This window comes from Moschus berezovskii, chromosome 12, assembly GCF_049115385.1.
Source record: "Moschus berezovskii isolate FMDL1 chromosome 12, NW_MosBer_1.0, whole genome shotgun sequence".
Lineage (NCBI taxonomy): Eukaryota > Metazoa > Chordata > Mammalia > Artiodactyla > Moschidae > Moschus > Moschus berezovskii.
Genome location: NC_142471.1, coordinates 92547550 through 92574395, shown reverse-complemented (window position 1 = coordinate 92574395; position 26846 = coordinate 92547550). Strand labels below are relative to the sequence as shown.

Sequence of the window (26846 nt, the reverse complement as noted above, 5' to 3'; positions counted from 1 at the left end):
CGAAATTGGTGTAAGTTTGATGGCTTGTTCCCTCAGAATCGATAGTCATGAACACTGTGCTGTGTGTTCTGGCATGGCTGTGAAATATAAGCCCTTCAGACGGTATACATCAAAGGCTGCAAACCACACAGTATGTGCTAAGAATACCACAGAAAATGCAGTGTGCAAACCACACTGTATGTGCTAGGAGAACCACAGAAAACCCAGTATGCAGTCTATTTCCTGCGAACTCACCAGGATTGTGGCACTTGGGTTCCTTGGGAAATAATCCCCTGTCTAGGGCTTCCCTGCAGCTCAGCTGGTAAAGAATCCACCTGCAATGCGGGAGACCCCAGTTTGAATCCTGGGTTGGGAAGTTCCCCTGGAGGAGGGCGTGGCAACCCGCTCCAGTATTCTTGCCTGGACAATCCCCGTGGACAGAGGAGCCTGGTGGGTGCAGTCCACGGGGTCGCAGAGAGTCAGACACGACTGAGCAACAAAGCACAGGGCTCTATGTCTGGTCTTACCATTTTTCGATTCAAAGTCTATTTAGATTATTCACATTGACAAGAATTCCACAGGAACTCTCAACAAGCAAAAACCATGTTAGGCTTTTGGCAAAAATCTGGGATTTTAAGACACATTCACGACCTTCAGCGAGCTTACTACAGTTTTTTTTTTTTCTTTTTGGAAATATAATTTTCATAAGCAAAATATGAGAGCAATAAGAGATGTTATGATTTTGTTCATTTTTAAAAAATTAACCCTGAAGAACAATTTTAGTTGATTTGCCAAATTATCAAGAATAAAAAGCTGCATAATTGTATTAGAATGTGTAGGGGGAGGTCGAGGCAGAAAGCAGGTCGGAGGAGCCGGAGTGTGGACTCTTCTCCCAGCGGGAACCCCATGGCCTACTCTGGAGTGGCCTTCCTCAGACACCAGCATCTGCTCCTGGGTGTGAAAGCCTGGACAGTTTTAGATGGTACAGCCTTGCTACATGTAAGAAATGGCTGTAGGAAACAACACTCAACGAAGTTATTCCATCATCCCGTGTTTTGTATTTGTTGAGGCCAAGAAACACTCATGTGAGAGGTGCTCTTCCTACACCCAGAGAAAAAGAGCATCCTTCTCTCTGAAGACAAGGGAAGCTGAGAAGAATCTTAACAGGTCTTGCTAAGTTTCCCCAGTTTCCTGCAACTACCTCATACTTCTTAACCTATCAGATTCCTCTTCAGCTGTGCACGTCACCAAGCCCTAGCATACAACACTCAAGGCTGGTGACCACTGTGGCTGCGGGAGAAGCAAGCAGAGGGCAGACAGGAGAGAGGTTCTCAACCCAGGGAGGTTTTGCCTCTCAGAGGACTTTTGGCAAGGACGGAGGTAGATGCTTTCAGCTGTCCCAACTGGGAAATGCTACCACATTGACCAGCTAGAGGTCAGAGCTTGCTGACCTCCTAACACATGGGCAGCCCCCAGGACAAAGAGTCAGCCCACCCAGAATATCAACTGTGCCACGCCTGAGAAAGCCCGCCTTGCAGGAACCATGGCCTGGTTCCTGGCTAGCAAAAGACACACCCTAACAGCTAAGGCCTTGGGGCCACCTGCAGGGAGCCAGGGCCCCTGCAGCAGCCCTGGCCCAGCCTCTCAGATGCCTGGCTCCCCACAGTTAACAAGGAGGTGAAAATGAAGCCCCCGTGCAAGAGAAGTCAACCTACGGATATAAACCTACGGAGACGTCTGGTTGCTGGGAATCTTTTCACTACACTCATATTATGGGAGAGAACTTTGAGTCCAACAGTGAAGGGATGCAAGTGACATAAAATGAAACGCCTTCAAAGAAACGAAGAATCGAGAGCTCCTGGCAGAAATATCCTCACCAGTTAGCTTTTGCCACTTGGGAGCTGAAACGCCTCCAGTCTCCACGGAACAGAGCAGAAGTGAACACAGATTTGGAAAGTGAGCTTGATGACATAAACCCATTGACCATGTTGTGGGTGATTGAAAGAAGAACATATCTGGACACTCTTCAATGAAACTGAGGTACTTTAGATGAATTTAGCTGTATATCCAGAAGTAACGTACATTAAAAAAAAAGTGAGATTAAAAATGATTCAACAATGAAGTGCAGGAATTAGCCTTGAGGGGTTACTGTTTAGATGTGGCTCACCCAGCAAGCTGTATGAACCCCAGGATACAGGCCAATGACAAATTTTTCGTAAGAACTGGGAGTTCCAGCACCACAAGAATTTAACAAAATTTAGTAAGACTCACTTGGAGAAGGAAATGGCAACCCACTTCAGCATTCTTGCCTGGTGAATCCCACGGACAGAGGAGCCTGGTGGGCTGCTGTCTATGGGGTCGCACAGAGTCAGACACGACTGAAGCAACTTAGCAGCAGCAGCAGTAAGACTCACTCACCCGGTAGAGGAGTTGCAATCACTTGGCTCATCCCCTGCACACTGGGGAAACACATACCTACTCACAGAGACCTCGTCATCAAAGATGTGATGGTAGAAGGTGGCCTGCAACCTCAGGAACTGGGCAGAGTGGCGCCCTCGCCAGCCACGCCACCCAACCATCAGTTCCCTAAGCTCACTGGGCATCCCAGGAGAGATGGGACTAGAGAAAAACTGGAGTTTTAGATCTCTCTTTTGGGAAAGTATTTTAAAACGCCCCGTCAGCATGTGTCCATGCATGCTCAGTCGTGTCCGACTCTTTGGGACCCCGTGGACTGTAGCCCGCCCGGCTCCTCTGTCCATGGAATTCTCCGGGCAAGAATACTGGAGTGGGTTGTCGTTTCCTACTCCAGGGAATCTTCCCGACCCAGAGACTGAACCCGCGTCTCTTGTGTCTACAGCACTGGCAGGCAGATTCTTTACCACTGAGCCAGCAGGGAGGTCAAACAGAGTGATCAACAAAAACAAAATTTCCTGACACCAAACTTCTGCTGCAAAGGGAAGTTACTCTGAAGGCTTAATAGTAACATTTCAGCTGGACTCCCACTGCCCCACAAAAGCAGTCTTCCTCCTACAAATTCAAACAGAAATCTCCATATTATTACTAAGTTGAACCCAGATACTCATCAAACTGTTTCCCAATTTTCCTATCACTTTATAGAGGATATAACTTAAAATTATAATCCTAAAATTGAACAGTTACTCTCAACATGGGTTATTGACATCAGCAAGTCTTCTGAGCGCTAGAGATGATAAGAGGAGAAAGCCCACTTCTGGCCCACTAATTGGAACACCCATCACAACTGAAATCATAAGCATGGTGTTTGCATTTGAATCATAAAAGTCAGGGTCTCACATTTAAGGTTATGCTGGTCTTTTGAGTGAGGACCTGATGTCTCCTGTGCCTGTGGTCACCCCGGCTAGACTTCCGAGGTATCTGCCACGAACCACACCCGCTTCCCTGCAGTGGAACATGGGTTTGAGACAGCATCTGAGTTCAGGAGCCTTCTGGATGTCGATCTGCCCCTCCGTTTGTCACACTCAGTACTTGGTAGCAGCCTCCTCTTTCTGGAGCATCTCACCCACAGAAATAATTCCCTCTTGCCTCCAGTGTATTTCAGTGGTTTATGTAACACTCAGATAAATCACATCATTTCGATGGTGAGAACAAACAGCACTCGCAGATCCAAGCCCAGCATCCTCTTGGTGAGCGCACAGCTGGAGAAGTGAGTACAGAGGGTCAGGGATCAAAGACAGAGAAGTCTCTTTGCCAGGAGCACCCAGCCCCAGGTGGGCGGCAACAGTGTCCCGGGGGGCACAGTGGTGGTGGCCGATCCAGGTCTTACACTGCCATCAGAGCGCCAAAGACGGATACAAGCGTGGTGACTGGCAGCCGTTGACACACCCAGATAGGAACCTTCCCTCATGGTTCTCTTTTGTCAAAAAAAGCATGGCGACGGGAAGAAGGGGGGATTCAGCCAGATGATGTCTTCGTGTTCATCAGCCCTGTGACTCAATCCTCAAATGTCAAGTGCTTCCTGAAGAACAGAGGTTTCTTTGACAGCAGAGCATCCAGAACTCAATAGGGCAGAAGGACTCGCCTGTCCAGGTGACCCTGCTGCACTGCAGTTGGGCAGGCAGACATCTCGGAGGTGAGCCAGAGGAACTGTCCAAACTGCAGAGGCTTTAAGAAAGAAGTGCCTCTTTTCTCATGGAAGAAGCTGCCATGGCCCCTCCATCAATTCTGGCAAGTACCTCTGTAGAGACAAGGCCATCGGGAGGAGACAGGTTCCAGCTCTGAGTCTCTGCAGCTGGCTCCATGCCTGGCTCCGGCAGCCAGGTCCTCAGCTACCAGGGCCTGCACCCTAGACTTCAGGAACGCTCTAGGAGCCCCTGGACCACCATCTCTGCTGCTCTTCCGGGTCCTTCCCATAGGATGCCTGCGGCATCTCAGGACTGAATAGGTGAAAGGAGTTTCCAAATGAAGACCTCCTCAAACGCCAGAGCCTATGGTTGTCTCAGAGCCCGGGTGAACACGATGGGCCCTGAGAGCTGCCAGTCTCTCTGTGTTGCAATTTGTCATACCTGCATGCTGGCAGGCCCAGAGCCCTGGAGGTCAATGAATTTGACCCCGCCTGTTTTGCATTTACATATTGCTTTTCACCTGAAAACCAATTACTCTCTCCGAGCCGTGTTGCCAGTAACACTTGGCCCAGGGACACGCAAAGGGGGTCATGTCCAAGACACAGCCGCCTGCCTACATATTCAGCAGCACAGCCCTTGAATAAATGTGTGCCTCTGCCAGGGATACGTATTTCTCTATAAAATAACAAGTCTGCCATGGAAATATACAGGGCATGGAGGAAAAAAAAAAACCAAAGGGACAAAAGATCTTGAAGCAATTTCAGGGGAAAGGGGACTGCCAGGACTACAAGCAAAAGGTTGGAGACAGCAACCTCCCTGGGACTGAAGTTTAGACAGGGGGCCCCCAAGAGGTTAGGGCTCAGCTGCCATCCTCGGTCTTTGGAGGGTGTCCGTTAGATCTCTAAGTCTGTGGGATTGCAGAAAGGGGTCAGGTAGGTCCTTTCTAGCTCTGAAATCCCATGAATCAGTGATCTACAATAATGAAATGGATGGATCTGAGAGCCTCAACAGAAAGTATGCTGCTGTTTAGTCGCTCAGTGTGTCTGGCTCTTTGACACCCCATGGAATGTAGGCCACCAGGCTCCTCTGTCCAAGGCAAGAATACTGGAGTGGGGTGCCATTTCCTTTTTCAGGGGATCAAACCGGCATCTCCTACATTGCAGGCAGATTCTTTACCACTGAGCCACCTGGGAAACCCAACAGAAAGTCTACTTGGAGATAAAAGTCAGCATTCACAGGCATTTCTCAACTGAAAACATCCATTCCTATATTGGTAAATCAATTTACGTAGAGCCAAACCTCCATCCTTGGGCAATGGGTTTGTTCTGCTTCCTAGACTTTGAAACCCCAAGCCTCCAAAGTGACATCTTCCATCCCTGGGAATTTGGAGGTGGTTAGCAAGACAACATTTTTTTTTTCCTCCTAAAAATGACATTCCTTCCATTGTGATCTGGACCCGATTGTGAAATTCTAATTGAAGACCATCTCAGCATGAAACAAGATAACAAGAGATACAAGTTTTAGTTCTCTGTAGTAAAACTTTTTCTGACTTATCATCCATATTCCCTGTCAAAATAGGCTGTAATTATTTCAGAAAATGTTTGAAGGATAAATTACTAATATAATCTTTGCTCATAAGCAGTTGAAATGCTTTGTACCCTCCCTATCTCGGGTAAGTCTCTTGTCAGACTAATCTGATGAGTCATGCTAACTGATGACTCATCCTTTGTTCAGATTTTGTTTCAAAAGGGAACAATGCAACATACCATTTCCCCTGCTTAACTGAAGTGGTAAATTCGTAAAATAATACCACAACAAAATGGCCTGAATTCAAATGTGTGCATAGTGATGAGGAGAGCCTCTGCAAGCCTCAATTCAAAGGCTTTGGGGGAATGAAAGCGAGATTTAAAAGATAATGATGATGATGATTCAGATTAATTAAGTAGAAGCTTTACCAGAATTTCAAGTCTTCCTATAAAGTGTCAGAATTCCTACCATCAATACCTTCCGGAGGAGGCTGCCCACACCTGCTTCCTCTCTGTATCCTCAGGGCCACAGCACAGCTGACCTCGAGTGACACTATTAATTATGCAGCGACTTCCTGGGCATTCTCAGCACCCAAAGGGAAGGGAACGCTGCTGCTCTGCGGATCTCTTTGTTTTCAGCACCCCAGAGGCAGATTGCAGGACGCCCTGTTGTCCATATCATATTTTCATCTTTTGATATGAGCCACTGATGGTCAAGCATAGACAAAATTTCAAACAACCATTTTGATAAAATACTCGAGTCCCTTCCATTCAATGTCTGTATGCATTTCTTCAGCAAGCATTTTTCATGGAACTCCCAGGAGATGACAGGCTTGGCCCCAGACAACAGGAGATGAGGAATTGGTGAGCTGGCTGAAGACAACCCCACAGAACCCCTACCATAAGGTCCCTATAACAACAGAGCAGTGACAACAGGGAACCTTCTGTTCCAAAGGTGAGGGCCACAGGCTCAGTGAAGAAAGGCAGAGGATGGGGAGCTGAAGGAAACCAGGATGCTCCACGGGGAGATGGCAGACTCACAGGAGACAGAACCATCCTGGAGGAGTACTGCATTAGAGCGGGTCTAGATGCTAGAACACCTCTCCCATCTCCCAAGCTAGAGGGTTAGAAACAACCAGAAGGATCCAGGGGGATAAACAGCCAGAGCATTTCCAAGGATGGAAGGGGGGGGCTTGCGGCGAGCACATAGCATTCAACCTTACAGCAGCTGGGGAACTTTCTGGTGCACTGCAACCTCTAATTGCTTATCAGAGAGGCTCCCAGATTCTGCAAGGTCTTTTCCAGAGAGATTGGAGGATTTCAGGAAAGACGAGAAAAATACTTTCATTTTATGAGGCTGAAACAAGGATTTCACAGAATTAACGGTTTGCATTTTCTCATATCATCAATGGAAATTCATTGCATCATCTATAAGAACATAAAACAGAAGGCTGCAAAGATTACACATAAAATGTGCCTGGAAATGTCACTGATCCCAGAGTGTTGCAAAAAGGGTGCTGGTGAGGGTGGCCCGCCATCAGGGCAGTCAGCAGGACTGGACGTCTGGAGACTAATGAAGTCTTATTGTTAAGAGAGGTAATTGCATTTGTATGCAGAACTGGGGCCAGTGCTGGCCTGTCCAGAGGCCACTTGGAGTAGAATCTTTGCCGTCTTTGTCATTTAGTGATTATCTCTTAGTGGAAGTGGCTTCCCAGGCCTGCTTCAATTACCACCACTTGTGCATATTAAGTTCTTAAACAACATGAACTGATGTGGAGGAAATTAGCCTTTTGTCTAATACTTAGTGCTCTTGCCTAGAATTTGCAGAGTGATGGGGCGGGAAGCGAAAACAGAAAAGATTTCCCTGGAGAATATAATACCTTAGGTGATGCTGCTCTGATGTCAGGAAATATGTTTTAATAAAGTAAATGAAGAGAAAAAAAAAATGATTTAACCGATCTCAAAACTCTCCCTGAAAATTCCTCAAACCAGTAATCCAAGCTTTGTCTGTTCTATTAGAATTCTATTTCTTTTTCACCAGTATGTAAGGATTAGGTTTGAGTATCTTTAGTGACATTTTACTAACCTTTCGTATCAAAAATTCTAATGTGTGACTGATTACAGCTGTAAAATTGAAAACTGATTACTCATCTCAACATATTATTTGTAAAGCAATTAGTTAAAATGTATTCAGCAGAGAAAGGCTAATTATACTGACAGCCCTCCTTGTAAGACCCTCAAAAGTCAAAATTAATGAGGTAGTCATCTATGTCCAAAACAGTTTGAAGGGGTTACATTGTTAGTGTCATGAGCAAATCAGTGTAATTCATTTTTTAGACGACCGTGGAAATTTTCCTTTGGGGTAGATATAGCATCCAGTCCTTTAAGCAATGAACGTGTAAAGATCCTGGGTGACTCAATGATAAGAGAAACCACCTACAGTTTGCAGGGGTCCCTCAGCTGATACTCCTCCCCCATCAGCCTCCCTGAAGGTACTGGTCCCATAGACATCCCATCTCTGGAGAGGCAGTGGGGAGCCTGGGGCTTCAGGCTGGTCACTGATGACACCATAGGACATGCATCAGAAGCTAATGTTCTTCTGGTCTGTCTGCTGAGAGCTGTCACTGGTCCATATCTTGGCTCTCTCTGCTCATGTCAGAATATGGGGAGCTCCTGAGAGCATCTTCAACTCGGGAGGTTTAGAGGAGCTGGGTTGCGTTGCACGTTAACTCAAGTGCTGTGACCCCAAGAAGGCATTCTTCTCTGGGCAGCAGACTGTCCATCGTCAGGATCAAAATGGAAGACAAGGTGACAGCCAAGACCTCAGCCAACCCGACTCGGGTCACCTGGCTGGGCACTTCAACCCTGGCACCGGCGGGACTCACTGCAAATGATTTTGGAGAGTCCTGTATTCTATCCTTTTAACTGCCATTACAATCCATGTCCTGCCTAAATATGTTTGTTCTTTTTTTTTTTTTAATTAAAAATGTGCGCTCTTTGTTGAGACTAGGAACAGCAGCAGATTGGCAGTCCACATTTAATGATTATCCACCGCTTCTATATATAATCTCCTATCTTGATGACTTGCTAGGAGTATGGCCTCAGTTACGCTTAATACCACTCTTGTTAGTGACCTAGTCCCTTTCTTACCCAAGAAATTATTATGGGCGGAGGTTACAAACAGGATTTAGTCTTTCTGCTTTGACCTCTCTGTGGCTCGAAATTATGGGAGGCTCAGACACAGATCCCTCATCCCTGTGCACCTGGCCAGCTCTCAGATGTGAGCTCTTAGATACAGCATGGGGGGTAAATCAGTCTTTCCACTCCAGAGGAAGTCACAGAGAAGAAAGATACCAATGGTGGAGCTTCAGCCAAGCCTAAAAGAATGACTATTCTCCTGTGTGGGCAGGACACATAACAAGATGTATTCAGAAAGGTCACTGTCCGACTATAATTTTAGCTATTTCAGAGTATAATTTATAGCTAGAACAGCTGGCTAATGTTTTGCTTTTTATATCCATGATTTCTTTGCCATAGGATATCATGAAAAGGGGACAGATCTTATAGTTTGGGTATTAATATTACTGAATACCCATTTATTTCTGGTATTTTAAGTCTTACAGTGATTCTGTAAATTTTTATCATGCACCTACTGTGTGCGAGAGTGGTGACAGAAGAGGTTCGTTATAATGAATCATTTCTATGTTCACAGTCTTAATATTGGAAACGATCAGAATGAGATCCATATACGTATAACAGGTATATAACACATGGGTACATTCTGTGCACATATGTTCATTTTTTAAAGATTTTTTGATGTGGACCATTTTAAAGTATTGGAGTTGTTACAATATTGCTTCCGTTTTACATTTTGGTGTTTTTGACCCAAGAGGAACGTGGGATGGATCCTAGCTCCCTGACCAGGGATCAAACCCACATCGCCTGCATTGGGAGGTGAAACATTGAACTGGCAGGGAAGTCATGTCCATTTTAATGAGTATTATAACTAGGAAACAAAGCAGCAGCATTCTGCCGAGAATGGAGTCGACGGGATGCAGGTTTAGGTCATCAGTTTATTTCGGTAAACCAAGACTCTGTGCTGAGCCTGTCAGTATTAAAGGCACCACAGACCACGCTGACGTCAACACAGCCTGTCCCTCGATGAGTTCACAGACCTGAGAAAAGGCGCTACGATCCAACATGAGCCAGGAGTGCTCTGGTGAACGTGTGTAGACACCCTCGGAAGTTGGTCCAGAGGGGTTTGGACAGGACAGGGAGGGGGCAGGTACATGTGATGGGTCTAGAAGGTCCATGGAAGGAAGAGGCAACAGTGACCTAGGTGGACAGGGTGAACAGTCACGGGGTTTCCGGCTCCCCTAAGGTGGCTCGGAGACTTGGAGATCAGGGTAGGATGGGGAGAGGTGGAGAGAAGACACACCAGACGGCTGTTTCCGCGGCCAAAGTGCAAACAGCTGAAGGTCTGCGGGGGCAGAGGAAGTCCCTGCAGCTTGCTGAGAGGCGGCTGCCCCAGACCCAGCAGATGGGAGCGGGCGGGAAGGGCACGCCCAGCCAGACCCCAAGGTGCCCAGCTCGCTGGCTGAGGCTGGGAAGGACAGAGCAGCAGGCTGGGGAAACAATGCAACTCTGCACATGCTGGCTGGCTGGGCCTCACCAGGGGTCATGTGGAGATGCGTCCTTGGATCCTAGTTCTTCTGCTGCCTGAAGGCACAGCCAGGTCGTGGATGTAAACCAGTGCCCAGAAGTGATGCGACCTGCCTGCTCCACCTGGCCTGCAAGGGGGCGAGCCTGATCGTCAGCTTCCTCTGAACAACGCTGTGTCCTTCGTGGTGCTCTCAGACTTGATATATCATGTTCTGGGGACGCTGTCTGTCCCACCCAGGCCCACTGATTACAGCCTTCACACACTCCAGAGAGCTGGCTGCCCTGGGCTGGCCCCAGTTTCCATGCATATTTGGTGGCTCCAAGGAGCCCCCTGGCAGTTAGGGCATCTCCACCGTCACTTCCCAGCCCAGGAAGCTCCAGTCCCTGTGGGTGGCACAGTGTATCCACAGTGGCAGAGCGTGAGTCACACAGGGCCGCACGGAGCCCCGGCGACTCTGTGATCTGATGCAAAGAGAATGAAAAAGGGAGGCCTCTGCTCCGCAGCCCGCTGAGCCCTGCTGGCACTATCAAGGTCGGAGAAGTCAGGTTTCCTTCCAGTCCAGGACACACACAAGTGCCTGGGAGCCAAACTTGCCCACTCTTGACTCTTCACGGCTACCCCCAGGGGGGCTGGAGAAAAGGATGTTCTATGTCCATTTCCCCTTAAATTAACTCGAGGAGCAGGCAGCAGCTTGCTTAGGCAACTGTGGCAGGGCTCGGGTATTTATAGGAGCAGCAGACACCAGAGCATCTGCGGAGACGCTCCTCTGCAGAATCGCGTGATGTCGTGGGGAAAAGCGTTACTACAAGCCCGGCAGAGACGCCGGGGGGACAACAAAGCCCAGGCTGGTGGCCAGAGTGGCCAGAAGTCCAGAGCAGATTTTCATTTCCTTGGAAATGAACAGAGTGATAATTCTCTAAGTGAAGTCCCTATACGTAAAACTTCCATTTTCAAGAGAAAAAGACTAACCAAAGACGTGAGGTGTGTGTCCTGTGGCTTTAATCACAGGGAGTCCTGTACACGTGGCCATCAGCTTTCGTGGGCACGTTGGCCAGTGCGGCTTCACTGCCCACTCAGCTCTCAGCACGCACATTTGGCTGGATGGATGCAGGCAAGGAAAAGAGAGATATAAAAGGTAAATACTAACAGACCCCATGGGTTCATATCTTGTAAACAGTCCAGGGACTGTTCCTGGATCACCCAGCACAATCTGCAGGCTGCCTTTGAACTCAGGACCAAAGGAGGGAGCACGCAGGTTAGGTGAGGCTGGCCTGGCTCCAGTCCCTTCACACCCTGGCTCGGAACATCCCAAGTCAGGACTTCTTCCAGACTGCTTATCCTCCGGAAGCGTGAGCATTCAGCCTGCTTTGCGCGTCCACTCGACAGCCCATCACAGACACCAGATCTCGCTTGTGGGAGTTGGGTGGCACCACCAGCAGCCTCCTGCCTCGTGTGCAGCTGGACCCCGAGACCCTGGAGGGAGCAGGAAGCTGTGTAACCCCCCGCGGAGTCCTGAGAGATGAGGCGAGCCCCAGAGGTCAGACGTGGAGCACCACCACCCTTGTCTGCCTGGTCAACTGGGGGAAGCGTCTCTGAGCTGGAGCTGGGGAGATGTGTCCCACCACATGGTGGATGCACATCACCCTTGACGGAGCTTAGATGCAACATCCTACAGAAAGCCACACACAGGCCAAGTGAGAAGGGATTGAAAAGACACTCCTAGGATCTCCTTTGCAAAGCACAGCTGGCCACCAGTCAGCGCACCCTCAGACCCCACCCATCCTAAGATCTTACTGCAGACCCTTCCAGAAAAGAGGACGTCAGGAGTGGAAGTGGAGGTGGCAGGCTCTGAACAGATCCTGGTGTGCGATTTGCAACAGAAGTTTCAGAATCTTCTTCAATTAGGTTCTGACGGAAGGGAGCCCGGCCACAGATTCCACTGGGAGAGGACTCCAGCGCCACTGCCTGGGGGAGAAGCCCTGGTTATCTTTACAAGGAAGGGGCTTGCTGCCAGGGGGGCACCTCCAATATCATTGACCAAGACAGAGCAGCCCAGGGCAACTGGGATGAAAGCTGCTATGGGATTTGTCCTTTAAGGTTCATGTGTTAATTCAGTAAACATAACATGACTGCCATGGCTCAGGCCCTGCTGTGGGTGCAGGGGCAGAGACGGGTGGCATTCACCCCGGCACTGCGGCTCTGTTCTGGGGATGGAGACAAAATGATAGGGAGCCAAATTCATAATCATGCGTCATCGGTAGCGGGTTCAGAGGAAGAAGGACGGATGGTTGTGGGGGACCTTGCAGAAGGTGCTAGAAGGTCAGAAGGCCCTGTATGCCTGGGGACAGAGGGGTGAGGAGTGGCAGCCACCCCCGAGCCAGGACACATGCTCCAGGCCGGGAGAAAGTAACATGGTGACGGCAGCCCCACACACTGGCTCCAGGACAGTCACAGCCTCCACCACCACCACTCATACAGGCAGCGTCCCTCTGATCAGGGTCCAGACCCAAAGCAAGGGCCGTTGTCCCTTCAGCAGGCGGAGCCCGCATCCCCACCCACCGGGCCCCATCCAGACCGCTCAGTACGTTGAACAGGGGGGCATGGGCACAGAAGAAGCCGTTCTGGGACAGAGGGCAAGTGCCCTAGAAGGCACACCGCTGGCTTCCATCCACGTCCTCTGAGCGAACCGGAGCAGCAGGTGCGGCTTTATCCTGGCCATTTGGCCGCTAAGACTGAAGGGACCTTTTGCTCCGTGTCAGCTAGAGTCAGCCAGACGATTAACCTTCAGCCACCGCCCTGTCCAGCCAGCTGTCTGCTTCCGACTCACCCCGGTGACTCGGTGAGCTCCCTCCTAAACGAGAAAAGCCCCCCTGGACCGAGCCCTTCACATCACTCCAACCTGACAGCAGGGCATGGTGCTCCACAGTTTGCCTGGCGGGGACCCGTGCACCGCCCGACAAGGAGGTGCGCCGTCACCTGGGGTGACAGATGGGATGGGAGGTGCCGGGCTCAAGGTCACCTCACTCCAGGGCACTCAAGGTCACTCCCCGCACGAAGAAACCTGCTCTGGACGGCAGCTTCTCGGTCACGGGGGACTCCAGATAGGAATCAACTGACAGATGAAGTCGAGTCATCTTGTTAACAAGAACTCAGATTAGATTATGCTGTGATTACATGGTTCTGCGGTGTGATAAATTGGTTAATAACAGGATTCCCACTGTAGATGCTTAATGGGAATTCAATAATTACAGGTACCAGAATTGTACCGTTGGCCCAGGAAATGCTAGCGCCCGCCCTCTGATCTAATAACACAAAACCTATCTGGGCCTATTGAGATGGTTATGATCTGGAGAACACGCTTTCAGTACTAAACCTTGACAAATACTAGCCTTGACAAAATGACTGTTTTGTGCCTACACTACCATATTGGATACCATAACATCTTACAGACTCAATGGCAAGGTTCTTGTTTTCTTTGTTAAATGTCCAAGTCACAGAATACTTTCATAGGTTGTTGCCATTATACAATTAGTGACCAACCGATGTTAAGGAGAAAGTAATATTTGAATTGCATCTTATAGTTTAGGAAGTTTTTATTTTTCAAGGAAGATGGTACGAGGGGATCCTTATCCTTTTTCAGTGAGAAATCAGGGCAGCCATTTTTATAGCCCTTCAGGTGAAGGGAACTGGACCTTAAAAGAGGTGAAGCGGTTTATCTGAGCTCCCCTGTCCCCCACCCTCACCGCAGCACCAAATGGGAAAGCCACTATGGAAATCCTTGTTCTTCCTACTGAAACAATAGCCAAGGCTCTTGTTTCACAAAGGCAGCATGTCCTGAGGTTTGCACTTTTCACAAGTGTCCCCAAGAGGAACCAAATCTCCTTCAACCCCGGTTCTATACTATCAGGTCATGAGTTCACGGGGCTTTATTCTATTTCCTATAAACTGCAGCATAATGCAAAGAGGCTATATGAAATGAACGGGGGGGGAAAATCATTGTTTTGGGAGCAGAGAGAAAACTAGTCATAAACTTCTCTGATGGTATTTTTAATTTTTCACTAATATAGCCTTTGATGATAAGAAAAATGGAACAGTGGATTTAAAGCATAAAACGGTCCATTAGATGGGTCTTGAACTTGTTTTTAAAGCTCCAGATAATACAGCTTTGCTGTTTTGTCTTTCTAAAATGTCAAAATGTGGCTAGGATTAATGGTTCTCTAAATCAATAGAATATCATGTTTATAAATGGTTTACGGTTCCACTGGATATAAAATGTCATGAGCTCATGCATTATCATCACTGCTGAGCCTCTGCTGAAATCTACTGACGTTTCGATGGGCACCCAGAGCCAACAGGGAAGGGGCACAGAGAGGAGGTCTCCGGAGGCCTGTCTGACTCAGCACCCAGGTTCAAGTTGTAAGGGTTCAGGTGAGGAAAGAAGGCAGCCGGGCCCATCGCCCCTTGGCTGACCATGGAAGAGTGACACTGGAGCAGGAGTCCTACCCAAAGTTAGGGGGTCCACAGTGGTCCTTTCCAAAGCCATGGAGAGATGGGAGGACTCCAGGCAAGCTGCAGTGTTATTAGAAGAAATTTCACAACAAACAAGATATACTTAAAAACCCGCTTTAATCCCGTCGTTCTAACACAAACACTGTCACTATTGGTGAAAGTCCTTTCCCATGGCTACGTGTTTGCACATTGTGGCTTCAACCGTGTAATTACAATTTTACATTATTTTCACCGGATAGTATGTTTTTGCCAAAAAAAAAAAAATATCTTTGAGAACCGCTGAGTGACATTCAGTGGTGTTGACTTTATAAAACATACATTTTTGGATATTTGGGTTCTTGCCACTTTTTCAAGCAAATGAGATTTTTCAAAGGAGCCCAGAAGCCAAGGTCATGTCACTTAACAACAGTTTCAGGTGATGAATGGATTACTCTGACCTTGTGAAAAGTTGTACAGAGCTTCCAAACACCTGGTGCAAATGTACTAAGATGACCCCTAAATGCTCTGTATCTTTGCTTAACAATTTATTCCACGAAGCACGTGTATGCAGTCCATCGACAAGCAAAAAGGTTATTCACATGTCACATTTCTGGTTTCAGCAGTCTATGCTTTCACGCCATGCACACTAATAAAGCTTCAGAGGTTTGCAATGCATGCTATTTTCAGAAGAAAGTGAACGTTTTGGAGATAGTTCATAATGATTAAGAGCTCAAACATATTCTTGCCAATTGCTTAACGTTGAGCCATAAAATGACACCATGAATATCATCCAAGAGATCATTACGTGGGTAGGATGGCACCAAAGTCTGCTGTCACTAAGGGAGCTTTTTAGACAGGAAAGACCGAGCCACTAAATCCATCCCTCTCTTTGCTTTCTAGTGTGGAGCTAGATTTCAAGCAGCAGGAAGACAAACTCCAGCCAGTTCTGCGGAAACTTCATCCGTTCGAGGAAACTCAGGTCGCACCTTCGCCTTACACTCAGGAGACATACTCCTCAACTCCCAAGCAAAAATCCAAAACTGAATCTAAAAAGCACGGACGGTGGAAACTCTGGTTCCTTTAACCCTCACGGTGTTTGGAGTCTGAAGGCCGTCTTGAAAACCCACTGGAGTTCAAAGTAAACCCTTTGCCAAAACGAATAGGATGGAGTGAAGGGTAGCTGGGCTGGGCGCCACCCAGTTCTCCCCGTGCTTACCAAAAAGGCCTTTGTGACAGATCAGCTCACAGAGGCAAGGGAGTGCAGGTCATACCTTGCCAGCTGTCTCTGCAGTTCAGGGGTGTGGGATGTAAAATCGGAAACGAAACCTAACACAGTCAAAGGTGATACCTAAAAATTCTATGCCCCCACCCCCAGATCGGCAAGGATTAGGTTATCAACCTGCAGAATGGCAGGCTGTCACTCTGTAATACAGCGAAAACTCATAATTATTTTCAAGCCTTTATTTTTTTTAAATACTGAGAAGAAAAAGTAGCCCTTACGTTTGCAAAGGACTTCATTTTTACGTTTAATTTTGCAAATAAGCGGGGTTGGGGGGAGGGGGGTGTGCGAGTGCAATTTTCAGCACATCAAATTCCAGAGAAAGCACAATTTTTTTCAAGTGGTCGGAGACCATGAATAATCTCTAAAATGTGACTATATGTATATTTGCCTTCATGTGCTGTAGCGCTAAGCCAAGTGACATCTCAGTGTCACACTGACACCTCAAATTCAGCATCTCCTTCATCTCCAGATGGGCGACACGCTTTCTGCTCCTTCTCCAAATGGCCAGCAGCAGCCAGGCGTCCCCCAAAGTCAGGACATGCTTTTAATCACTGCAAGTGGACAGGGTCAGTGCTATCGAACACTAAGCTTTCACAGATCTCATTTTTCAATCTTTTGGTACCCAAAGGCCAAATGATAAATCCGGGCAAGAATCTGAAAACACACATAAAGATACACAATGGATTATACAGGCACCGATAAATCACAGGCATTCTCTGCCACCGGAAAGTGTTTCTGTGGATCAGTCTTTGAGACGCTGTTCATCACGAAAGCCTAGCCAGATGTTTGATACCATTCGCTATGCTTTGTAACATCTAGGGAAGATCTGACCATCTCAAAGCGAAACCCTGCGCTTAGTTTAGCTGCTACCGACAAACCACCTTACTGTTACCAACATGTAACCTGTTAGTGAGCTGTACTAAACAATACCTGGGGAAGCTGTGAATCAAAGGTTTTTAGGTCTTTTTAAATAAATCGTGACACTTCGAGTTCTCTTTTGAGTACACATCGCAATATAAATCTCACTCCCTTTATTTTTTCACTCATTCCTTTGCACCTTTGCAGGTGCCTTTTTATAGAATTCAAAAGCCCCTACTCTATTCATGACTCTATCAAATTTTGGCTTTTCACAATAGGAAGTAGGCATCTCCTTTTGCCCTTTCTTTTGGGGGGATACAACTTTAATTTTGAGTTGTTTGTGAACGTGCAAGGAAACCAAGTCTCCTAGCCTCTGTCCAACTGTTTCTTATCCAATCTCATGCTCACACGCACACCTTATTGATCAGATGCCAATAGAGTGGTCAACCTTGGTAAGAGGATCCACCTGCATTTCTCAGATTGGAGCTATTTCTTGCCATGCGTTTTCCTTCCAACTCAACAGCAAATCTATTTTTTGTTTTAAGTATTCTGGTTCTACAAGGACCTTAGTGGGCTTGAAAAAAAAAAAGAATGATAGGAGTATCTCATGGAAGCATTCTTTGGGGTTACTCCAGCTATCTCACAGATGTACGCTTTAATTAAAAGAAAAAAAATGCATCTTTTGTGGAAACGATATATGAGGATATGAATCCTTGAATATCGCTTAACAGAATTGAGAAATATTTTTGTGCAAGGAGAAGACTGAGCTAAGTTGATCAAATACCATGAAGGAAGTGCAATTGTTTCGTGTAGAGATAAAATCTGAAAAAAATGTGTTTCATGTATTTTGTACTGTTTTTAACTAAAGTTATAAAAACATGTTTGCAACAAGTTATCTCTCCTTGTGTTTTCAGAATCCCGACTGTCTCAGTGAATTGAAATAAGGGTGTTAGCAGCTTTCTGCTTAGTACCATAATTCTGTCTAAACAAGAGGACATCCTCATAAACAAAGTAATATCACTGTCTGAAAGCAGTCTAGACCGAAAAAAAAAAAACATTTTCAGAATCTAAAAGGAAACTGGACATAAATGAATTTCTATCTAAAAATGAAACTATCTTCAGAATAGGAAAAAGATATTTTCAATCTCATTTCATGACTGCAACGTGTCACTCACAGGTGATGGCTCTTCTCTTAGAAAGATTTACGTAAAATCTTTGATACAAAACCGAGGTAAACAGTATTGTGTTCCCTCATATGTAGATGTACACATGGCATTACGTATAGAGATTAAATTATTATACTTGTCACTAAGTTCTTTATTAATTTTTAAATAAAAAAAAAAAATCAAAGGTCATGTTTTGTGCGGCTATTAAACTTATTTCCTAGTCTCGGTAGTTTGGGAAAAGATAAGCCATTCATCTAAGGAAATAATAATGAAGGAAGGGTGTTCAGGCTGAAGAGAACGTCACAGAGTCTTCAGAAGAGGAGAAAATGCATAGGGTGTGGGCACTGCCTACAGCCTGGCCAACAGGGGCGGGGGCAGGGCTGGAATCCAGCTCAGACTTAGTTGACCAGGTCGCACCCGCTGGCACAGGCTTCAGCTGCCAGGAGGACATGATGGCTTTTCAGATCAAAGGGCACCACACACAGTAGGATCTGGCTGAGGTCTAATTTTTGAAGAACTTCAGGGACAACCAACCTCATTGGTATTTCCAGGGCAAATCCTATCATCCCCCCACCCTCCCCCAAGGCAGATTCTAGACCATCCATCCAGCAAGTGCCCAGCCCCAGGAAACTGGCCGCCTCCTACCTTTCTTCCTCCCTCCCCGGGATGGGAGACTACTGCCTCCATTGTGCGGAGCGTCCTGCCTCTCCCATGAAGATCAGCCAGCCCAAGCCAACCTCCTCTCCCAAAGGAAAAGGCCTCCCAGAAACCTAGGAGAGGAGAGTGACCACCCGCTTTCGTGGGCTCTGCAATAACAAAGTCCGCTCACAAGGATGGGGCTGAGACAGAAGGCCCCCGCTGCCCTCACAAGTCCCTCTGGGCAAAGAAGGGGTCAGGAGTCAGGATGGAGCCAAGATGGGGAGGAAGACTCCACGCCCGGAGCGCCCGGGGAAACTCCAAATCACACTCCTCAGTCATCTGTGAGCTGCACGCTGCTCACACGTGTGCTCACGCCGTGCTGCCTCACAGGGCCTCTCTTATCGATAACCAGATTCAAGACATTCTGCACACAGGTGCCCACCTGTCACGCTGCAAGTGTGTGACTAGTCTCCAAGGAACGGTCCCAAGCCTCTGCACATGGTCCTTTAGTCTCAGACGATCCCGCAACCGGAGAATGATCAGGGGGAAGTCAAGACGTGGGAAAACTTTGCTCTTTTGGAAAGGGCACAATAAGTTGGCAGAAGTTGCCCCCACCCCACGAGGCTGCCGAGATGGTTGCCATGGAGACCTGAGGTGTGGCAGTCACAGCAGCGGCGTTCCATGGACCCATACCAGGCTGACTCCAGTCTCAGATGGACAGTGAGCACGCCTCGCAAAACCATTCTCCTTGGGGCATCACCATGGACAAGGCAGAGCTGAGATACACCACGCTCAGTTCCAACTCAGAAGACACACCATGCGATTCAAGTGCTTGCTCTGTGCTTCTCATTGAAGACAGCGAGAACAAAAAATAAGAGACAGGCCATGATCCTCTCCATTCCATGCTGTCTGTGAGGACACAACCTGTTTACAAAGACCACCACAGCTGGAATGGTTCTTCGGGAGCATTTTTATCAGCGAGTAAAATTTGACATGATTACATGTCACCTAAAGGTCACAGCAGCTGCCTTCCACACTGATATGTCTCCTTTTATCTAGAAAATCTCTACCATTGGCACACTTGGCATGGGATAAGCGCACAACCCATCTATTGAGTGGAAGAGAAGAGCTACACGATTCAGAAACAACGTCGCATTTTGTGAACTGGCGGTAACGGAGAAGGCAATGGCAAGCCACTCCAGTACTCTTGCCTAGAAAATCCCATGGATGGAGGAGCCTGGAAGGCTGCAGTCCATGGGGTCGCTAAGGGTCGGACACGACTGAGCGACTTCACTTTCACTTTTCACTTTCACACATTGGAGAAGGAAATGGCAACCCACTCCAGTGTTCTTGCCTGGAGAATCCCAGGGACGGGGGAGCCTGGTGGGCTTCCATCTATGGGGTCACACAGAGTCGGACACGACTGAAGTGACTTAGCAGCAGCAGCAGCAGCAGCAGCATCATGCTATTATGCGCAACGTACATTCTAACAGATGAGAAGCTCAGGTGCAAGCAGAACACTGCCTTTTAAGTAACTTGATAATTAACTTAAGTGCAGTTTGGGATGAATATGCAAGAATCGCACAGCACATTTTACCCAGGGAATGACGTGGTCTTTATTTCCTTGGCAACAAAACCACAGTCAGCAACCAAGCTTGAAAAACTAGGAGGGCCACAGAAATATGGGAAAGGCAGGAAACACTGCTGTATAAATACCAGATGCGAAAGAATTGATCAAGTCATCACAACTCATATGTGTACCTACATCAGGATGATTCTCTGCGAGTCAGATGTTTTCTGAGTAGATTTATTAACAAACACATGTTAGAGACACTTTTGGTAATACTCAAATAGAAAAAGCAGATACTGTCCACCTGAAACTTTTATACTGTATTGTTTTCTTCGGCGAAGCACGGTTAAGATCAGCCTTTGGTAAAAGCACACTCATACGTAAAGTCCATCAGAACAGATATCGCAAAATGAATGCACGCATGGGGACAGAACGTCTTGGAGAAAAGTCTTGGGAGATAATCTTGGTAAAGGGGCCGCATGCAGGGGGAGACCGTGTCTCTTACAGTATGCTTGAAATGCAGAAGCGCGTCAGGTCCTTGTAAATCACGCAGGCTCAAAGAAAGCAGTGGGTTTTCACTAACAGCATCTCCCCTATCATTGGTGACACTGTCACAGGGAAACACCGCACCCATCAACGACCCCCACAGCTGGTTCTCAGAGCAGACGCAAAAGAACTTCTATCACCTGAGTCTACGGAATGAGGAGGTCTGGTGGTCACAAGAGCAAGTGGTGAAGGCAGGCAGAATTCTTCCCATCGCTAAGCCTACTTCCGTCAGCTTTCTAATGGAATCTTTCTTCTGAAGAGGCCCACATTCTCATGTTAGTGGATTAGTAATTTTCAGTCTTCTGGTGTGTACCCAGGCCACAGAAAAAAATCTTTAAAAGTCCTCACTCAATTACATTTTTAAAGGACCCATTAACAAACGTAAATCTGATCATTTGAAAGCAGCAGCAGTGGCTAACATCACAGGAGAAGGAACAGCCACGTGTATTATCCTCTCGGTTCCAACAAAGACACGGGCTGTGTTTGTCTGGAGGTCCTGTGTGAGGGTCAGGGTACCACAGATAAGTGGTTGGGTCATCTGCCCACCACACAAGAGCACCTAAGCCCCCAGGGTCCCTGCTCGGAACCGAACACAATGACCGAGAAGGTGCCACATGCTGTCAGCCTAGAAACATTTTCAAAGAGGAAGAGAAAAATCAAATCTGAAATCAGACAGTGTAAAACTTGGCATTTCAACCCACGACTCTACAGCATTGTACAATCCTGAAATAAAGATGAAGTGGCATCTTAATTCTGTGGTCAGATACTGCAAGTCTTCTGTGTTAGGGCCCATGGTCAACATCCAAGCCATCCACAACCCTAAACTTGCCAAATGGAATTTCCTTTAACAAAAAGGCACCCACTCAGTAGGATCATGGCATATTTTTATCCTCTACCTGAGATGCGCTCCAACAGCCCATTTCAAATATGAAGTTGAAAGGTATAAAATGAACTAAAACAAGAGATATATAACCAACTGCATAGTGTTTATAAGATAGCACAGATACAGATAAAAGAAAAGGCTTACACCGTACATCACAGCTTAGCCAATAACGTGTGAAGTCCCCCAGTTCTCAGTCCCGTATAAGAATGCAAGGGGAAACTGCCAGGCCACAACAGCATCCCCAGCTGATGAATAATTCTGTTGGAAACAGAGGTTACACGTCTACTCCTACTGTTGACAATATCACGAAATAAACTATTAAGTGAAGCACAGCTATTTAAAACTTTTTAAATCACTTGGATTTTTTAGGTCCCTCTGCAGCGATCATGCCAGAGAAGGCAATGGCAAGCCACTCCAGTACTCTTGCCTAGAAAATCCCATGGATGGAGGAGCCTGGTAGGCTGCAGTCCATGGGGTCGCTAAGGGTCGGAAACAACTGAGCGACTTCACTTTCACTTTTCACTTTCACACATTGGAGAAGGAAATGGCAACCCACTCCAGTGTTCTTGCCTGGAGAATCCCAGGGACGGGGGAGCTTGTTGGGCTTCCGTCTATGGGGTCGCACAGAGTCAGACATGACTGAAGTGACTTAGCAGCAGCAGCAGCGATCATGCAGAATCAGTGAGCTGATTCGTGGTTATACCACTTCCATTCCACTGATGCAAAAAGAGGAGCAGACACGTAAGTCCTGGAACCTCTGTGTCACACTGGGGACGGCACAGCTGGCCCCAGGCAGGCCGACAAACCACGTGCTGCTCGTTTCCCACTCTAGAAGGGCCCCTGATGAAGTTTTTTTGGTCTATCTTGTCAGGGATATTTTCCCCCTCGGGATCCTCCTCTCATCTAAATTCCCAGAGCAACAACAGTGATGTTAAGAAGCCGCTGCACGAATCTGCATGGGAGCCAATGGGCAGAGCAAGGTCCAACTCGCCGAGCAGGGCGGCTTTTCTGCCTCACTGCCCCACGGCTGTCACCAGGCGGACAAGGGGCCCCCTGACTCCCAGAGATTCCTGAGCATCCCCAGTCAGAAATGGTGACTGTCCTTTCTGCAAACATTGTGACGCTGTCACCACTCATGAAATAACTATAGGATATTCAGATTTTGTTTTGTTTTTTTGAGAGTCCTTCCATGACAGGTTAATTCACTTTAAGGGAAGGAATTTCTGGGCTCCTTGTGTACACATTAGAGATGTGGGAATTGGGAAGAGTCAGGTTAGGACCTAAGTCCTGTTCCTGCTTCTGGAGACTTCTGCTGGGTGGGAGCGGTGAGCCTCTGTGTGGGCAGCTTGCTATAGTCTATCCCCACTGACCCCCCCACAGCCACCTGTGCCGTACGAGCAAGGCTGCAGCTAGTTCAGACAGAACCTGGGTCCTCGCTTCCTGGCCCTCTTGGTTGACAGTGCAAGGACTCTTCCCAGGAACCTCCAAGGACTCCGCAGGCCACAGGTGTCCCTCCAAGCCCTTTAGGAAAGCGGCTGCCGATCTGTGGTCTGCCCTCTTCTACCTCCAGGACATCCTGGAATTTGGTCCACAGACGCGACTGAAGGCAGCAAACAGCAAAGTATTTACTTCCGTGGGGAGCTCCCCGCCGAACAAGGATGCAGATCCAGGAGGAACTCAGAGTCTTCCTGGGGACCTTCTGGTCCACCGCTGAGACGAGGATCACAGAGCTCAGTCTTCCAGAAGAGACCAAAGAAAGCCAGCTCTGGTGCCAAGCCAGGGCTTCCCACGAGCCCTGCCATGCCAGCCGTGGGTCTGGGGCCATTTCCCACCTCCCTGCAGGGCATTTCTGCAGGGGCCTATGCACAGGGAAGGGAAGGATTAAGCGAGGCTCTTCCATGCATTAACCAGTGCCCAGCACACACAGATGCAAAGATCTGACTCATTCGAAAAGACCCTGATGCTGGGAAAGATTGAAGGCGGGAGGAAAAGGGGATGACAGAGGATGAGATGGTTGGATGGCATCACCAACTCGATGCACATGAGTTTGAGTAAACTCTGAGAGTGGGTGATGGACAGGGAGGCTGGCGAGCTGCAGTCCATGGGGTCGCAGAGTCGGACCCAACTGAGCAACTGAAATGAACTGAGCTGAGCACACACCGAGGAGGAGCAGCGACTATATCATCACTGTTATCCCTATGCCTGAGACATGGGAAATTTCCCAAAGGCCCCTGGACCACACGGTCTGAGAAAAGTCACCGTGCTCTGCCCGCAAGGTCCAGTCTAGATCCTCAGCTTGAGCTGTGAGCGCGTCTTAGAATCTCACCACATCCCAAGGTCCTGTCCAAACTGCTCTGAGTGTCCTCTCCACCCTCCTCTCCCGAGTCTAACTGCTGGCCAGTGGGCTTTGATCCGAGTGAACACACTGCTCCCGGGAGACAGGACCATCTCACCCGCTCACTGGCCACCACGCCAGCCACCGCCCCCACCTGCCCCTCACACAGTCACTGTGACTCCGTGATGGCTAGAATGTCCCTCCCACAGCGGTATCGGCACCGTGACACCAAACTCAGGTCAGCTTCTAGCCACAAATCCTTCATTCTACTTAAAGCCCCCCTGAGTTCCACTAGGACAGAGTATCCCGGGGCACCCAGGGCACAACCCCCAGGGGACAGGAACACCGGGGCCCTGGGCGCCTCTGCAGCCACTCCAAGTCTTCCTCCATGGGCCTCCCTCCCCACCGACCTACGCGAAATCATTTCCAGTTCACAGAAGAATAACAATGAAAGGCATGAAGAAGCAAGTGAGGTTTATAGGAGAATGGACGAGTCCACGGCAAATAACATCAATTTATGAGGAAAATTCCTTAATTTAAACATGCTTAATTTAAACTGAAAAGAGATGTACCTTAGAAAGGAAAACCTGCACACAACATGTGCTAAAACTCAGAAACATAAACTAGACAACTTTACCGCATGGAAACACATAAAGGCGGCGATTATTCTCTGTGATGCATCCAAAGCCACGCGCCACGACCTTCACTGTGATGCAGCCACAGGAGCCAACACAAGCCCAGTGCCCCATTCCTGCTTTGTCTGAAGGAAACCGACGGGTCACCACACGATCCATGCCCAGGCTATGCAGACAGAGCTAAACTCACCCAAGGGAGACCAGTGTGCCTAGTCTGACTGCCAGTGAAAACTCTACCTGGATTTTTCTTGTTCCTTGATTAGGAAAGTGATTTTTTGAAAAAGGATCCACCAAACTTAGTTAAATGGTAATACATGCCAGAAATGAAAGAAATTAAATGAGACCTACAAGTGCATCTTTTGCCCATGAAACCAAATTTAACAGTCACGATGGTAGCAAACTCTGGGAAAAAGCGCCTCAATATGAAACTTGAAAGAGCTCCAACATTATTGGTAAAAACCTTGAGAAAAAGAATAGATCCCATGCTTTGTATCCGTATAAGAGGAACATCTACAATACATTAGAGAAGACATAAAACAGCTAACTTGGAGAGCCTCAATTACTTTTTAAGGCCCTTCATAAAATTTTATTAATGGGATCTTAAGTGTAAATACATAGAAAGTGACTGCCTGGAGTATGGCAACTTAGAAGAAAACAAACACCCTTTGCTAGAAGCTAGCAACGACAAAACTAGACCCAAATCTTCCGTCTACAAAATGTGGGTGTGCTTGCTTTTCACCTTTGACACTTGCTTCTAGAATCATGGAAAATGAGCCCACTTAACCTGCTGCTGCTGCTGCTGAGTCACTTCAGTCGTGTCCGACTCTGTGTGACCCCATAGACGGAAGCCCACCAGGCTCCCCCGTCCCTGGGATTCTCCAGGCAAGAACACTGGAGTGGGTTGCCATTTCCTTCTCCAATGTGTGAAAGTGAAAAGTGAAAGTGAAGTCGCTCAGTCGTGTCCGACCCTTAGCGACTCCATGGACTGTAGCCCACCAGGCTCCTCCATCCATGGGATTTTCTAGGCAATAGTACTGGAGTGGCTTCCCGTTGCCTTCTCCGCCACTTAACCTACTAGGCGGTAAATAAATGCATCGCAACTGCCTGCTATACAGTAGTAAAAGACAGTCTCAAAAGACAGGTGCAAGAGGATCATGTGGATTTTCAAGCGTGAGTGAAAGACTTTCCCAGGAAAGACGCTCTCAGCCACAATGAGACCCCCACGCGTGTGTCACCAAGCACTTACGATGAGCTCAGAGTCCCGCCCCATGGAAATGACGGTTCGGTTCACTGTCCGGAGAAGCTTCTCCATTATGATCTGGACGTGCCTCTGCGTCGGCCCCTGCAGGAGACACACGCGTGTAAACCAACAGCTAAGACGGTCATTAACATGCCAGTCCCGCGGCTGTCACGGAACCCATTTACCCTGTAAAGAGTAAATCAATTATAACCCTTAACTAGATGAAAAATGGCCCTTGTCACAGGCAAAAGCCTTCACAAAGAAAACTCAAGGCATTTTATTAATTATAGCCCATTAATGGTAATGTTATATAATCACAGTAATTTAATTGAAGCAAACCTTAAAAATAAAAGCAAATCTGTTTAAACAATATAATGTTTATGATCCCTGATTAGCTCACCAATTAGCTTTGGAAAGACACTTGCCCATTTGTACACAGAGGGCCAGCAGCTAACAACTATATAGCTCACGCTGCATGTCAGATCCCAATAATGTCGGTATGCTTGCATAGAATCGAATGGTTAAATATCACCTTAGCACAACACCTAAAATTCAGCATGCTGGAGCATCTCCCGTCAGTAAAACTGCTCCTTCGTCTCGTGTGTGATGGGACTATTGATTCTCCTTCATCAATTCTGAACATGTTTAAACTGGTTTTCCCGGTGCTCTGCACAGGCCAGGCAGGCCCTGCCTCCTCTCTAAGGCTTGGCCTTACAACTTTTCACTTACAATCTTTTTTTTTTTTTCACTCTTTTCTGTTTTAAATTGGAGGCTCATTGTTTTACAATATTGTGTTGGGTTTCGCCATACAACGATGTGCGTCAGCCATGTGTACATGTGTCCCCTCCCTCTTGAACCTCCCTCCCACCTCCCAGCCCATCCCACCCTCTAGGTGGTCACAGAGCCCGGTTTGAGTTCCCTGGGTCACACAGCGAG

The 26846-nt window shown here is 47.7% G+C and overlaps 2 protein-coding genes across 3 annotated transcripts in view; one reads left to right on the top strand and one right to left on the bottom strand.

Moving 5' to 3' along the window:
• The window catches only part of INSYN2A (inhibitory synaptic factor 2A), a 38444-nt gene extending 22398 nt beyond the window's left edge, over window positions 1–16046 (top strand). Inside the window, exon 3 of the mRNA XM_055424408.2 lies at window positions 15657–16046. Coding sequence (XP_055280383.2) covers window positions 15657–15840 — 184 coding nt within the window. The 3' untranslated portion in view covers window positions 15841–16046. The remainder of the gene's footprint in view (window positions 1–15656) is intronic.
• The window catches only part of DOCK1 (dedicator of cytokinesis 1), a 570880-nt gene that overhangs the window by 318881 nt on the left and 225153 nt on the right, over window positions 1–26846 (bottom strand). For both annotated transcript variants that reach the window (XM_055424405.2, XM_055424406.2), the window contains exon 27: window positions 25917–26012. In XM_055424405.2, coding sequence (XP_055280380.1) covers window positions 25917–26012 — 96 coding nt within the window. The remainder of the gene's footprint in view (window positions 1–25916; window positions 26013–26846) is intronic.